We start from the raw sequence: 14,377 nt of genomic DNA, 5'->3' as shown, positions 1-14,377 counted from the left end.
TGACAATGCATAATAAGCAAATTCTGATGATGCAGCGCAACACCCGGTGTGATTGCAAGATTTGCATGGGACACAGACACAGGGCAGTACATCTATGACCCGAAGTCCTTGTCTCCCGTGACAATGTACACGGTAGTGCATGGGCAACAAGAGCATACAAGGGCTCATGTACCCTGGGGAATGGTCACAGGTGCGTGAAATTTGATATAGCTAATCTATTGAAGCGCGAGGAGATGTACTCTAAATCGACTCTGTAATGAGGTTGGGGATTCGGTGTCGCAGGTCCAGATGGTAATCTCTATGTTGCCATGGAGGAGGAGTATGAGGTAAATTGTGCCACTCCACTGTGTCAATCTAGCAGCTTCAAACAGCAGTATCACAGTGTTCACTGAGAAGTCTGTTCTGATCAACTCAAGACCAGATGGTGGGACAATAAATTTTCAACCCTCTAGCTTGGGGCATTTTCCTCTTTTTGCAGGTTCTGGGTGATTTACCACTGCGCCGTAGAAAAGGCTTTGTCATGGTGGTGAAGCTTGATGAGCAAGGTATTGAGGCTGTCTCTGGGCACCCTTGTGGCCAATTTGGTTGTACAACACTTTCTCCCTTGACTGGAGCAATGCTGTCAGGAAAACACAGACTGACACACACTGCTGAAGAAGGTGCACTTGCTCACTGACTCCAGGGCGGCACTGCGGCATTGAAAAATTTTGTGGATCCATCGACGGGTCAGACGAGCGTCTGTGCAGGCCTTCTGGCCTCAGCTTTGACAATGAGGGCAATCTCTTTGTGACAAGTCTAACCAATGAGGTACCCTGTTGTCCTGCAGACCACGATATTTCTTGTCAGGGCATGCAGAACTGCATAGCTTCATTTTTCTACGTCTGCTCATACGTGAGCATCTCTCAGACTAAAGATATAAGAAACAAACGTCATTGATGACTGTGATCTAGGTGCTCATGTACAAGGGGCCATTGGGCGATAATCCAGGAGAATTCCTTCGGGTTGCTGCCTCATGGGACATCCATGAAGACCTGCTCCCATGGGATGTCAGGTGCGTGGGGAAAATGGACATTTGCCATGGTGTGTGATGTTGAGGGTGTGTAAGTTGCGCAGTGCACAGTAGCAGATTACAGCGGGGACCAAGGCAGCAACGTGTGAAACGCTTGCTTTTTATATCAGGTGGCACCCTTGCATTCCTGGCATCAGCGATGGACCAGTTCTTGTGGTGACTCGTCACACAGACATCTACCGTAAGTGCAAGTCTCGCATCCATATAATTTGTGCCAAGACTGGCACAGAGGTTCAGACCATATTCTCAAATCAGCTGAAGAGGGGGAACATGATAGCAATGGAGTGACATGTACTACACTGTAACTAGAGTAATAGAGTAATGTAAACTCCAGTAGTAAACTCCAAGAATTTGCAAAGATAAACACGCTGCAGATTACCCTTTACACTGATGATTTGTTCCAAGAAAGGCATGAAACCCAGAATTTTGAGGCCATAGCTCATAGCAGGCGGTGCATGCATGTTGGTCTCATATCAATCTTTAAGAAGCGCATATTGTAAATTATTCAGAGCTGCCATTTGTCAGTGCCATGTCCTCGAACACCAGGTAGTGGCTGGTCATTCCAAGTGATTTGTACTGCATTCACCACAGAAGCAAGTAAAATCCAACAATGGGCTGGCAACAGGCAGATCAGACCTTGGCAGAATTTTGCATCCTGTGATTGTGCAGAAATGTCAAGGCAAGACAGGATACCAAAAAGTTAAAATAGGAGGAGAACCCACCGTTTGTTGTGCACGGTTGTTGCCAACATCAACATAAAGCCTGACGCCACATGCCTTCTCTGCAGCGGCGCAGGTCTGAATGTGCCTGTACAAGGCCTTATAGAGGCCTCTGCGGCGATGATCTGGATGCACATAGACACTCTGTACCCACCATATCTGGGAATTTCGCCTGCAAGACGGCATGATAGCTCTGAGCCCAAATTGCCAGATCTCTGGTGCCACTGACAGCAATGCATGTTATGTTTCATAGGGGTCTGTCGCACATCGTCCCCATTATTTAGGGTGTGCCTCACCAGTCGCTCCATTCATAGGTAATCATCAGCTGGGCAACAATCTTCCCACCTTCCTGGCGCAAGCAAGGGATACAGAAGGTTAGCAGTGTCCTGGAGCTGTGTCCAACATTGCCTTGCACAAAATATGAAACCAACCTCGAGCAGGAAGTATGTTCCTTTCGCTGGATCGCTAAGAATGGCCTGAACACCTGCTTGAACGGTTTTCTCATCAAGCTCCAAGTCCTCAGTCTCCTGTGCCATGATGGGGGTCAACAAATTGAATATGGCGAGACGTCATTATCTGCAACACCCTGACATCTCACGGCGCACCTTGGCCATAGCAATGTTATATTGACTGACGACTGCTTGGTCCTGTAGAGTAGCTCTTCTGACACGGGCGTCCATGACAATGGATGTGACAACTTCTGACAACTATCTGACACAGAGATATTCAGAAGGGCAAAGCTGATACCGATACTTGTGGAACCCGATCGCTCAGATCAAGTGTGTGCGCTTGGTACCTCGACAGGAGGCCGACAAAGGTGTCAAATAACCCCAAAAAATTCACCTAAAATAGTAACAAATTCACAAACTTTCATTCAACGATTCAATCCCTAACTTGCACACGCCTGTTCTCAAATTTAAGCTCAACATGGGAAGCTTCTCAAGTCTCGGAAGCCATCCTACTCTGTCGGGCAAAATCCACTACTTTAGTGGACATGCACTCCACTACATTAGTGGATTTGGCTCTCTTTCTGAGCACGCCCCTTCGGGGCGTGCAATAACAAAAGCAATGCTGCACATCCTTCAGATTTACCTACAACAATCTCAGCATTGCATAGTACCTCCGTCAAGCTAATTATTTCGGTCAAGCCTGTATCTATAGGATCGTGCGCTACTCGTTTCTGCGAAGACAGCAATGCCATTTGCCAGGTTACCGTTGCAAAGTAGGATTTGAAAGGGGGGTGGGACGGCCGCAAATGTTTATGGGAGTAATTTAAACGAATTCTTGAAGTCTTCTGTCGCTGGCCATGTGAGGTTCGCACTTTTGCCGGTTTTTTGGCATCCCCATCCTTGACTTGTTTGGACTCAGCTAATCGAATGTCACGACCATCGACGTGCATGTCTACTTCTTTCGTAGTGACTGCATGCCCTGCCAAGCCAATTCCTTGAAATGAAATGCGTGCAGGCAACACAGAGCGTTCACCTGAATTGAGCACTGATGCACCGGACAGACACTGAAGTCGTCTACAATCTAAACCAACATCAAGTTCAATTGTTCTGGTGAGCGTTACGATCCCTCTGCTGCTGTGAGTAGCCGTGGGTGTCTGCCCTGACCTGGCTTTGCTTGGAATGCCAATCTGATGAGGAGCATCTGGAGAGGACTGTGCACCCCAAAGAGTAGCAAGTAGCCCAGGTGCTTGTAAGGATAGTTGTATCACTTGTACTAGAAGGCATGCTGCTGATGTACTTCTCATTCCTTTAATGTCCTGGTGGATCACTTGCAGAAACCGTTGTGTGATGACTTCATGCAGGACGAATGGTCAGGAACAAGAGGTGGAGGGTCAGTGTCAAGGTGATACCATCAGCCGACACTCCTGCTCTGCTGCAGCCAGGCCGCAGATTTGGGAGGAACCTAGGCAGCACTGTGGCAACATCTGCACCGAGGGGACCCCGGAGGCCGGCCAGCGCCCTTCCATCCTGGCGGATCCCTGCAAGAAACACAGCTCAGCAGGAAGAACAGCAGGATGGCTTTGCAGATGGAGATGGAGAAGCCGCTGCTGCCTATTATCAGCCTCCGCCCTCACGCCGGCGTCTGCGGAAACAGGCAGCTCAAGAGGATAATAGACGGCTGCACCAAGCATGGGATGCGTGCTTTGATGACAATGTATTCAGGAACACATGTTTCCAAGCTGGTCAGCCTGCACGCCAAGCAGCACTGAAGCAGCAGCTGCAGGCAGAGTTTTTGACAGCTGCCAGAGCAGCCCTGCCCGCTTGCAGTCCATGCAGTCAGGCTGGGAGGGTGGGATCAGTGTGGGAGCAGGTGGAGACGATCAGCAGGCTTGTGTATGTCTCGATCAGCGGCAGGACAGAGGTCAGCCCCCCAGCATTCAGGTGTGGCGGGTGCAGTGCCGCCTTCACAGTCGATCCTGTGAGCATGGGATGCTTTCCTGCAACGCCACAGAGGCCGCTGGTTTACTACTCTGGAGCGCTCATGTTGCAGACGCATGAGCTCAGCCTCGCCAGCCCAACCTCAATGGTCGCCTGGACTAGCGCCCTGGAGGAGGTGCACGTCAGGAACGGCTGTGTGCCGTACGGGCAACTGAGTGGCCTGCCCAAAAATATCTGGAGGAACCTCCCAGTGGCGGTCAGACAGTGGCGCAGAATGGACATCGCCACACATGACCTCAACAGGCTTGGCGTGCAGCCCATCTGTTCGGAGGCAGGGCTCAGCGGTGACTCAGACTTGCAGCTCGGCCAGCCGCCGCCGCCCCAGGAGAACACTCAGAGGGAAGCAGCAGCGTCGTCATCGCCACCAGAAATGGAAGCAGGCAGCCTCGCGGCTCAAACTGGCAGAGATGCAGCTGAGGTGGGCCCGGCGACCCAGGAATCTCTGGACAGTCGTGCCTCCGGGGGCCCCACTGTGCAGTGTCCTTGCTGCTTTCGCACTTGCGTGGCAGCCATTGCTGACGCCTGCCTGGGACTCACGCAGCTCAGGGCGGCGGGCAAAGCCTCTGATTTCCTGCAGCCGAAGCTGCCCTATAGCCCCTTCATTGCTGATGAAGAGGTGAAGGCCTTGCTCGCTCAACGGAAGGCCTTGGACCCGGCGGCGCTGGAGCGGCCGGTCTGCTCTCAGTTCGTTGCTGCCACGCCAACCGCCTCAGACACGCAGCTGCGCCTATATGTGCAAGTGAGTCTCCTCGCATTTTTCTGGGATCTTGTTGCGCTTACTGATGTTGGCATGCATCTCATATATCCATGATTTTTTTCTCTTTTTTTCCTGGCCCCGGCTGGCAAGGGTAATACTTGGCAGCACCCTAGCGTGCCTTGCTTCAGGTGGTAAAAATACTGAATACCATGCCCACGGTTGATTGGGTCTTGCTTGGATCTGGCGAGTTCAACAAGGGGTAGGGTTATGGCAGCCTTAAATTGCAGCTCTGCAGGATGTACCTTGCTTGGCAGGAAAGCGTGTAACAAGAAGATGTGCTGGTGCTTTGGAGCCGGTCTGACACTCCCGCATGTGCTTGTGCGTAGGGCGTGGCAGCAGCAGTTTGCCGCCACGGGTATGTTCTCGTGGCGGCAAACCTGTTCACACCGGAGTGCTTTGTTTACTACGAGTTGCTCCTGCAGCGTCTGCTGAAGGAGTTCAAGCCTGAGGAGGGCAAGGATCTGAAGTACTTCTTCATTGACATTGCTTGCCAGTTTGACCCATATTGGCGAAGGTATAATCTTTCGTCCATCATGCCTGGCGTTTACGTCAAGATGTGCCCTGTACAATTATTGCATGGAACAATTTCACTCCTAGTGTCTAGTACTAGTCATGCTATGAGTGTGTGGATTCGTCGGAGTGCACAGCAGCGTCCCCTTTGAATGGTGATGTGTTGTGCTGGCAGGATGGTTCAAGGAAACGTGGAGGGTATGCCTGGCCTGGCAGTGGGGCCGTGGCATGTGAAGGCTCACATTCCGGCATGCCAAGAAAAGTATGGCGCCCGCCGCATGCTAGCGGCAGGAAACTCCTTTGGTGACAACATTGAACAGGCTTGGGCACATTACAGGAAATTTGCACACATCTTGAAGCGCATGGCGACTGCCACGCGGGAGGACTACATGACGGACCTGGTGAGTTCTCCTTTCATATGATGCAAGCTCTTGTAGCCTTGCTCGATGTTGCAGTTTGTAACCCTGTAGGTGCGAGAAGTGACAATGTTGGTCCATGTGCAGGCGATGGCTTGGCAGCGAAAAAAGGAGCGCAGGTTGCCCAAGCAGCTGCTTGAGTGGCATAGGAGGGCTGCTCGACTGCTGGCACAACTGCGGCAGTCCACGGGGGCCCTCAAGCAGGAGATTGCCCAAATCAAAGCCCCCGAGTTGCAGGTAAAATGCACCCCTCCTAGTTGCTGCACCTGTCTCTACTGATTCTCTGGGGAGATGCCATCTTGATATATCCTGCAGTCTGCAATGCTTTGCATGCTCGCTTATTGGCTGATGAATCAGGTGCAGGGTGGCGGTGGCTCAGGAGGCGTCCCATCACCGGCAGGCCAGGATCCTCTCCAAGGCGGCGCTGGTGCAGGCGCAAGTGACGAAGCAGAGGTGTGTTGGTCCTTTTTGAAGGCTCTTCTCTAGCATGGAATAAGTATCAATGGGTATGCTAGTGAGAAGGAGGTGCTCAGAGGACTCAGAGTAAAGAGCTGCCTCAGAAGAAAGTATGCAAGCAGATTGTTTGTTTTGCACGCAGGGGTCTGCCCGGGAGCAGCGGCAGACATCGTCTGAGGGGGCATCAACAAGCGCGCCCACCATCCCGGTGCTGCTCCACTCTGCACCTTCAGTTGGCTGTACTGGTGCTTGTTCATATGACATGATAGGACATTTGACATGTGACTTATGACATGACAGGACAAGACATGACAGGATGTGCATACTGGTGGAGTTTTTGTAAAGAGCAAATGGGATGCACACCTTTGGAAGATACATAAAGATGCATGAATCACTGATGTCAGGATTCTTACTCGCAGGCCCGTCTTACATGGGAGCACCACTACCAAGGCTGCTTGGAGGAGTTGTACGCGCTGGGTGGCAGTGTGACTCTCGCAGCTGAGGGGCAGCAATCGCTCTCCGAGCAAATGCGGCATGAGCACCGCCGAGTCCTTGAGGGCAAGCTGGCAGCGTGGGAGCGCAGGCACCGGGTACAGCTGCGGTGGGTGGAGGCAGACCGGTTGTACCAGGAGATAGGGGGTCAGCGGAAGAGGTTCATGATTCAGCAGCTACATGCTTCCATTGCAGCCAGGTTCGTGGATTACTACGCCCTACAGAGACAGCTGGAGACAGCGGCATATCGTGAGCGCACTAGCCTGAAGCGGTTGCGGCGCCAGATGGAAGCCATCGTGTCCAAAGTCAGCGATGACATCCTTCAGCTGCGGCGCTGGCATGCCGCCCCTGGGGACTATCAGGGAGCGCAGTATGACTGCCAGCGCTTGACCGCCCCTGGCTTGCTCGCGGCAGACACATTGCCGTGGCAGCGACAATCTGCTCAGGCAGGGTTGCTGGCTAGGAAACTGGCCGCGCTGGCGGAGCAGCAGGAGCGCTTGAAGCGGTGCTCCGAAGAGATGACCATCGTGCGGCGTGAGGCCAGGGATATGGTAGTGTTTTATGAGCACTACGCCCAGCAAGTGCAGCAAGCCGCTGGGAGGGGAGAGCGCCGCCTGCCCAGCGCCCGACAAGTTCCCCATGCGGCGGAGCTGGGGGAGGCGGGTGTGCATGCAGCCCTTGAAGCTTTCCAGCTCGGGCAGCAGGTGGTGCTCCTCTCCAAGCTTGAACAGTATCAGCACTTGGGCGGCATGGCAGGCAATGCTGTGGAAGCGCTGCACGCCGACCTCACAAACCTGGACAGCGGCACCAGCTCCGACTCGGACTGGCAGGATGCGCGGTCCGATGCCTCCTCAGACAGCAGCGGCGGCGATGATGAGGACACATAAATATTGGCACATTTGAAAATTTGGCAATGAGCATCTCGCCTTGTCTGCCAATTTTGATGTTCTCGATGCTGTTTCAAACTTTGAAAGTCAGTAGCTTCTATATAGAGTACAGTAATCTTCTATAGAGTACAGTAATCTGATTGTTCTACAATTCATCAGATCCTTTTTGGGAAGGGAGTGCGCTGTGGAATCATCTGCCAATTGGCTCAAAAATCTCAAGATCTCTTAGCAGCTTGTTCTCTCCACACACTTAAAGCAAATAATTAACACAGAGTGCCAGCTTCTTATGTTGTTAATGTAAATATGCATTGCTGTTAAAAATTATCAGTTGTTCAAGCGAAAGGCAGCCTATTGAAACTTCCTGCAACTCTTGCAATTCATGTAGCTCTGAGCAGTGCCTCTCTCTATCTCATATAAGTGTCAAAATGTGATCAATGCCTGTCGTGAATGGAGGTGTCCCTGTCATGTTTTTAAAACTTTGATGAAGGTCCACCAAATTAAATTCGTTGAATTTTATTTTTGGCAGCATATCATAATATTATGATAAAATTATACGGCTAATACTACAAATTAATATTAGTATTAATACTTAAAATTTGTATATATGTACAGGTGTCCACGTTGTTAATAGTTAATAGCATGTTGACTGCCAGCAGCCAAAAAATGAACAGTATGAACCTTGACAAGAATTGCTACTTAGAAAGATTGCCTGCCAGGTTGTGAAGCTTCCTTAGTTAGAGGAAGGCCATGACCCACTGCCCACCATTAATGACAATAAAGACCTTCAGTCTTCAAAAGATTTGTATTGGTTCTAAGAAGATATGTCTGTCATAATGTGATTTTTTGATGACTCTTGGAGAGGTCATGTCAACAGTCGGCAACATGCGCCCATATGGCATGCATGTGACTCTGGACCAGATCCTCAAGGTGTAATTATAGTAAATATCTGGTTAGCTACCTATAGGCTGAGCATGTTGCAGTACCGTCATTGGCTTCACTTTCTACCAAAACCTGGGGGGACTTTAGTGTCCATGCAAGCCTGTGAGTGATCATTCTCATGTCGACAGCTTGTTTGGACCATCCAAATAAATGACCATGATATTAAAATATTTATCAGAAGCCAATTAGCCCTTCAGCTTCAATTAATGTTTAACGAGTCACCCATTGCATGGACTTTATCTCCACATTGTGAATTCGAGTTTCAAGCCTTAATATTTGCAGTGGCTTTAATTCTGCTTTGCAAGAATTATCAGATAAAAAAGAATAATGCATATATTTGACCAATTGGAGCAACAAGGCTTGAAGCCTTGCGAGCCGAGCTTGTTCAATATAATTAAATATAAAATAAATGAATGCAACAATAATATCAATCTGATCTATTGACAACAATATTACACTGTAGAGGCGCCTTCTAGTTATAATTGAGTGATTGCTTTTTAAGAGTACACTGAGGGCAATGGTGTGGCAAATAACTAGTGGGTACCCACTATTCACTTGCTACCAACACCGGTGTTGGGTAGCCATTGTGGCAACTTGCAATTGCCTGAAACGTTGATGCACATGTGTACGTGCCCACTGGCCACGGGCATGGCATGGGTTGCACCTGCAGCACAAGACATGCGTTGCTCATGAGCACATCTCGAGATGCTTGATGCTTTAAAGAAATTTCTCTCAGGTTATAATGTTCGACGGTGGTCCCACTGGAATCTCTTAATGGGTAGCCTTACGCCATTTATACTAGTACTGACCCGATGGCATCATTATGATCATCAGCATGATGCTTAAGGCTCCAAGGCTTTGGCCCGCGGCTTCAACCCGATTTCTACAGCACTTCTACACTTGGATCATACTCTTGCTTTCCTGAGATCTCACCTGTACATGACCAGTGCCCAGTGAATGAGGGCGGTGTGTGCATGCATGGCTCCCGCCTTCAAGGAAGTTCAGTGGTTGAAGATTACTAGGTTTCCTGCACACACAGCCGTGGTGCTTGAAGGAATTTCGAAAACCACACTCTTCGAGAAGGCATTTCAGGGTTTCGTTTGAGCAAGATTACAAAGGTGGCAGGTCCTATGTTCAGAGGTGTGCTGCCCCAACCCTGGACTGCAAAAGCCTCTTCATAGCGTGCGATACCTACAGGGCCGGTCAAGAGACTCTTTCACAAGAATACCATCAATAATCAATATTGAAAGAGTCTAAATATTGACGCTGAGTGCGTGCTGCACGGACAGCACGTCCTCAACCCTGGCGATCTCAGATGGCTGCTCGATGTAAAGAGATGTGCCCATCAAGGAGGGGCACCCACGCTGTGCAGCAAATTGACACCCCAATTCTGTCGCTTGTGGCACATTTGATTGATACACATCGCGTGCGTGTACCATAGCGTGGGTGCCGGCAAGATAAGGGCATCACCTTTGCGCCATCTGATGTGACATGCCGTGTGTCTTTATGCAGCGACCAAGAAGTGCGATGATGCTGAGAAGAATCTTGTAGCAATTCTTCCACGTTCAACATTCTATGTGAGTGGATTTCGACACCGACATCGTAGAGAAACAGCAAGAACGAGCCAGGCTGCTCAATGACAGATGGGGTTAATAATATTATAAGATAGGCTCAGGGGATTTATTTTCTTGCCCTCCACCGCCACTACCTTGTGGCGGTCAGCAGCAGTGCTCTGTCTTCAAGCAGAAGTGCTCCATCCCACTGGCCACTTCAGATTCGAAGGTTGAGCATGTGAGGCAACCGGGAGCAAAATTACCTTACAGATTGTTACATGCATGATATCTGGTTACCGTCATGATTGTTGCGCACATGTGCAGAGAGGGACAAGTGAGTGACTAATATTAGTTGCGTAGAGCGCATGGATGTGCAACGCCTTGTAGTGAGGCAGACTTGGTCACAACCTACTACAGTCCTCATTGCAATATCAAATTTAGGACATAAAAAAAATTGATGCTACATTTGCGTCATGCTCACACGCCAATTCTGACTAAGCTTGAAACTGACTTAGCTTGAAAGTGCAAAGATCACATTGCAAGTCACTCTCCAGCCGCCGGTGGGCGCCTCAGAAAGCGAAGGCACCTCTCGGGAACTGCCACCATCTGATTGCCCCCAATTGCTTCCAAGGGTGTTCTGCCTGCTCTGACTTCATCTGTGTCGCTCAACCATGCCTTCTGGTGTCCAGCCCCAGTTGCGTCTGTGATGGTGAGCCCGCAAATAACACCAAACCCCTCAAGCTCAGCACCGTGGAACCGTGTGCCAGGCCCAATATGCACCACCTCTGCCGTCCCCACTATCCTCCTGTCATCTGTTAGGACATAGACTGTGTCATCTGGCAGAATCTGCACGTCACTGTGCGCGCTCGAATGGCCTCTGGCTTGCGGCGAGGGGTTCAGCTGACATGCCAGCCCTGCGATGACACCCATTGCAGCTTCCATGTTGATCCCAGGGGAGGAAACTTCCAGGGACGGTCGACCTGCGCGCACCAACACACAGCTGCTTACAATCCGCGATTATTACCGCATTCAAGCAATATCTTCCCTAGTGTCTTGCTAGGATGTCAAGCTCAAATTTATTCCTGTTGTTAGTATTACCCAGATGACCCTTAGGTGCGGCACTCTACCACATCATATGTAGCAGGGTGCGTGAGTGACAGGCATGACTCAGGCAAAGGGGCAAGCACAGCATGTGGAGCAGGGTGCGTGAAAGACAGGCATGGCTCAGGCAAAGGGGCAAGCAGACACTTCAGCATTGAGAGACAAGACATGAACAAATCAACTACACCAGCGTATGAGAGCAGTCAGTTGACAAGTTCACAGGAATGACAGAGCAGGATTTTGTACATGCCTGCTGGGCCATCTGCAGAGCGGTAGGAGGAAGCTGGCTCCTCATCGGCAGCGAGCTCCAGAGCAGGATCAAAGAAGACCATGGCGCCAGACAGCGGTGACTGCTCCAAGGCTGACTGCGACTGCTCCGCTGCCGTAGCACTCCCACCTAGACAACACATGCCTGTCGTCAGCTTATTGCTGACAATTACCTGTCGATAAACCTTCGGGGTATGATTCGCATGGCATTATAACTTAGAAACTCACTGTGAGTGGAATCATATAAGCCAGGACAAAGAGAGCCATGATGGCTCCTCACCTTCTCCGGCGCGCGCCGCATTCTGCTCCTCAGCCAGCAACATTGCCAGCGCCACACCAGTTGCAGCCTCTTCGACGTTCATGGGCGAGCTCCCGGCAGCGCCTCCGAGAGCCACCTTCAGCCGTTTTGGATGACAGAGGGCCGCTGCAATGTGCCGGTAGTCGATCACCAGCACAGCCATTTTGGCCGGCGATGCGGCATGCCCCTGCATGCTCAGCCGCACGTTGGGGACTGGCACAGGCTGCGGCGACTCATCTGCCAGCAAGCAGCCGTGCAACGGCGACTGGCTCGCACAAGCTGTGGGCTGCGGCGGCACTTCGCTGGCCTCAGGCAGGACACCCTCTGCCTGCCCTTCTGGCTCTGCTGGGTCACTGTGCTGCTGCGCTGGCTGGTCATCCGCATCTGACTCAGAGAAGAGGTTCCCAACCTCGTCTTCGTCGCCCTCAGTGGGGGGACCCCAAAACTCTGCGGCTCTGGCGGTTGGGCGCCTGAGCCTGCCTCGGCTGCCCCTTCTGGGCCGATTGCTGCCACGCGCCCCGCCTGTGCCGCGGCGGCCACGCTTCCTGCCCCGACCCCGCCCATGCCCTTCCTGCACGCCCCCACCGGTGGCTGCCTCTCCTGCACCCCGTCCCTCCACATCTGCGCGTGCCCCACCGCCTTCCCCTGCCACCGCTGCCTCGGGCTCCCCCTGGCTATCTGTCTGCACGCGCGCCTCGAGGAACCATATCTCCATATGCAGCTGGGTGCCATCGCTGCCTGGCTGCACAGCGCGCACCAAACCAACAGGAGCCTTGGCAGCACGACCCAACTGGGACAAGTTGCGTGCTGGGAACTCCCCGTCGCGGTGCAGCGTGCTTGTGACGGCCCAGAGAGCGACACCAATCGAGGGAGTGCTCTCCCCCAACTGCGGCAGGTAGTGGCACTTGTCGAAGGTCCAGAGCAACTCGTCAATCTGCTTGAGTTTGACCACGGGCAGGCCGCTGCTCACTCCTGCAAACATGTGAGCGCCTCAATTGACTGGCTATCATTCCCTTCCATCAAATCTGCAGAAGTTAAAGCCTTCTCGGGTGTGCAACAGTCACCAGGTGATCAGAGCTTCCAGCTGAGAGCGCCCACTCACCCTTGTTAACAATGGACTTGGCCGCTTCCATCTGAAGCTGTGACTTCTTCGGCGCCTGTAACAACAATAACTTACAATCAGTGTGTTCAGCCAAACTCGCTTTCACTGCACCAGCAGCTTGACAGATGAGAGGCGTTCACAAAGCACATGCAAACATAAGGATCCTCAACAAGATGCCCACCTTCTGCCTTGCTGGTCTTTGCCGTGCCGGTTGGGCTGCGGCCTCAACAGCGGCTGTGATCTCTTCAACCGCCGCCGCACTCGGCTCCAGTCCACCTGCATGACAGCATCCATTAGCTGCCAGCGCATAAGATGTCCAGAGGAAATGGTGAGGACATGTTATTAATTTGCCAGGCATAAGATGTGTAGGCGCTGATCGTTACAGCCATCATGGATAGCTACCTTCTGGATGCTCAAATCTAAGCAGCCCTTCCACCCTGGCGAGCAGCGCGCTTCTGGTGAAGATCACTGGCCGCTGGCCTCTGTCAAGCAGGAACCGCTTCAGCTCTGCAACGGTGGATGAGGCCTTGAGGCTGAACGCAAGCCACCGTTGGACGATGTCCTGCTCGGCTCCCTGAGCGCTGAGCTGCCTGCGGCTGATCCCTGGCTGTGGCGCTTGCGAAGGTCCTGCAGCTTCTGCCTCTGGGGCTGCGGGACCCTGCATGCCGCCTGCTGCAGCTGTGGCGCCCCTCTGCGCCTGTCCTTGGGCTGTCTGGCCTGCCTGAAGTCCACTGGCCTGGAGATACGAGGCTGCCATCACTGTCCTGTTCAGGTTGGGCACTGCTGCCAGCAATCTGCTGGCGCTCTTGCTGAAGCTGACTTTCTGATTGAGGTGTCTCGTTGCAAAGATGGCGGTCGAAGTCGTCCCATTGTCTTCGAGGCGAGCCTGCTGACCACCAATGATGCCTCGAATCTTGCTTGATCGCCTATCGGCTCTCTTCCTCTCCAAGTCGCCGGTCTCTGCCTCTGAACGCAACGCAAAAGTCAGAGTTAGTTACTCTGTGTCAAGGTCATGGGGAGATTCAAAACATAGGTGTTCCCAACCTTCAAAGATGGAGTGCTTATTGAGACCTACCAATCACTCCTTGATGCATGATAAAATTCAACTTATCCTCATTGAGATCCTTGCCCCTGGTTTGGGCTGCAATGACGCAGTCCTCACAGCATTTGTGGGTAATATTTCTGAGCTCTGGATACTTTTCGCTCTCAATCTTCCCGCGAATAGAATAGTAGCCATTAGCTCTGGACAATGCTGAAGGTTCATCTCGGCCAAGGCAGCTCTGATGGAAATATCTGACCCCTGAGTCCACGGCATTGCAACGTTGCAATGGCACCCTTGCCTCTTGTTTGAAGACCCAGTCGGC

The 14,377-nt window shown here is 51.9% G+C and overlaps 4 protein-coding genes across 4 annotated transcripts; 2 read left to right on the top strand and 2 right to left on the bottom strand.

The window, feature by feature from the left end:
* Window positions 1–1,570: 1,570 nt before the first annotated feature.
* Window positions 1,571–2,468, bottom strand: COCSUDRAFT_17284 (acyl-CoA N-acyltransferase; the record flags this gene model as incomplete). Its single annotated transcript, XM_005646090.1, has 5 exons — window positions 1,571–1,645; window positions 1,792–1,960; window positions 2,085–2,137; window positions 2,220–2,315; window positions 2,394–2,468. 5 exons carry the CDS (start codon window positions 2,466–2,468, stop codon window positions 1,571–1,573), a joined length of 468 nt encoding a protein of 155 aa, XP_005646147.1.
* Window positions 2,469–2,883: 415 nt separating this feature from the next.
* Window positions 2,884–4,504, top strand: COCSUDRAFT_30104 (hypothetical protein; the record flags this gene model as incomplete). The annotated part of the gene is made up of 3 exons (XM_005646089.1): window positions 2,884–3,101; window positions 3,253–3,347; window positions 3,599–4,504. A coding segment is annotated over exon 3 (900 nt), but the record flags the coding sequence as incomplete, so codon positions are not given.
* A 1,500-nt stretch (window positions 4,505–6,004) lies between these two features.
* COCSUDRAFT_33717 (hypothetical protein) lies at window positions 6,005–8,069 on the top strand. The gene is made up of 4 exons (XM_005646088.1): window positions 6,005–6,155; window positions 6,282–6,371; window positions 6,517–6,582; window positions 6,794–8,069. Exons 1-4 carry the CDS (start codon window positions 6,009–6,011, stop codon window positions 7,751–7,753), a joined length of 1,263 nt encoding a protein of 420 aa, XP_005646145.1. The 5' UTR covers window positions 6,005–6,008; the 3' UTR covers window positions 7,754–8,069.
* Window positions 8,070–8,840: 771 nt separating this feature from the next.
* Window positions 8,841–13,770, bottom strand: COCSUDRAFT_48180 (hypothetical protein; the record flags this gene model as incomplete). Its single annotated transcript, XM_005646087.1, has 8 exons — window positions 8,841–9,356; window positions 9,626–9,719; window positions 10,163–11,225; window positions 11,597–11,743; window positions 11,894–12,883; window positions 13,014–13,068; window positions 13,195–13,289; window positions 13,416–13,770. 6 exons carry the CDS (start codon window positions 13,768–13,770, stop codon window positions 10,789–10,791), a joined length of 2,079 nt encoding a protein of 692 aa, XP_005646144.1. The 3' UTR covers window positions 8,841–9,356; window positions 9,626–9,719; window positions 10,163–10,788.
* Between the last annotated feature and the right edge of the window lie 607 nt (window positions 13,771–14,377).

This window comes from Coccomyxa subellipsoidea, assembly GCF_000258705.1.
Source record: "Coccomyxa subellipsoidea C-169, whole genome shotgun sequence".
In the NCBI taxonomy this organism is placed as follows: domain Eukaryota; kingdom Viridiplantae; phylum Chlorophyta; class Trebouxiophyceae; family Coccomyxaceae; genus Coccomyxa; species Coccomyxa subellipsoidea.
Note: the sequence above shows the minus strand (reverse complement) of the source record. Positions and strands in the feature narration are given on the sequence as shown.

Excerpts from the sequence above, each read along its gene's own strand:
- COCSUDRAFT_33717 (XM_005646088.1), top strand. The coding sequence starts at position 6,009 with ATGGCTTGGCAGCGAAAAAAGGAGCGCAGGTTGCCCAAGCAGCTGCTT. Across the intron at positions 6,156-6,281 it reads TCAAAGCCCCCGAGTTGCAG|GGTGGCGGTGGCTCAGGAGG; the intron begins GTAAAATGCACC and ends AATCAGGTGCAG. Across the intron at positions 6,583-6,793 it reads CAAGCGCGCCCACCATCCCG|GCCCGTCTTACATGGGAGCA; the intron begins GTGCTGCTCCAC and ends TCTTACTCGCAG.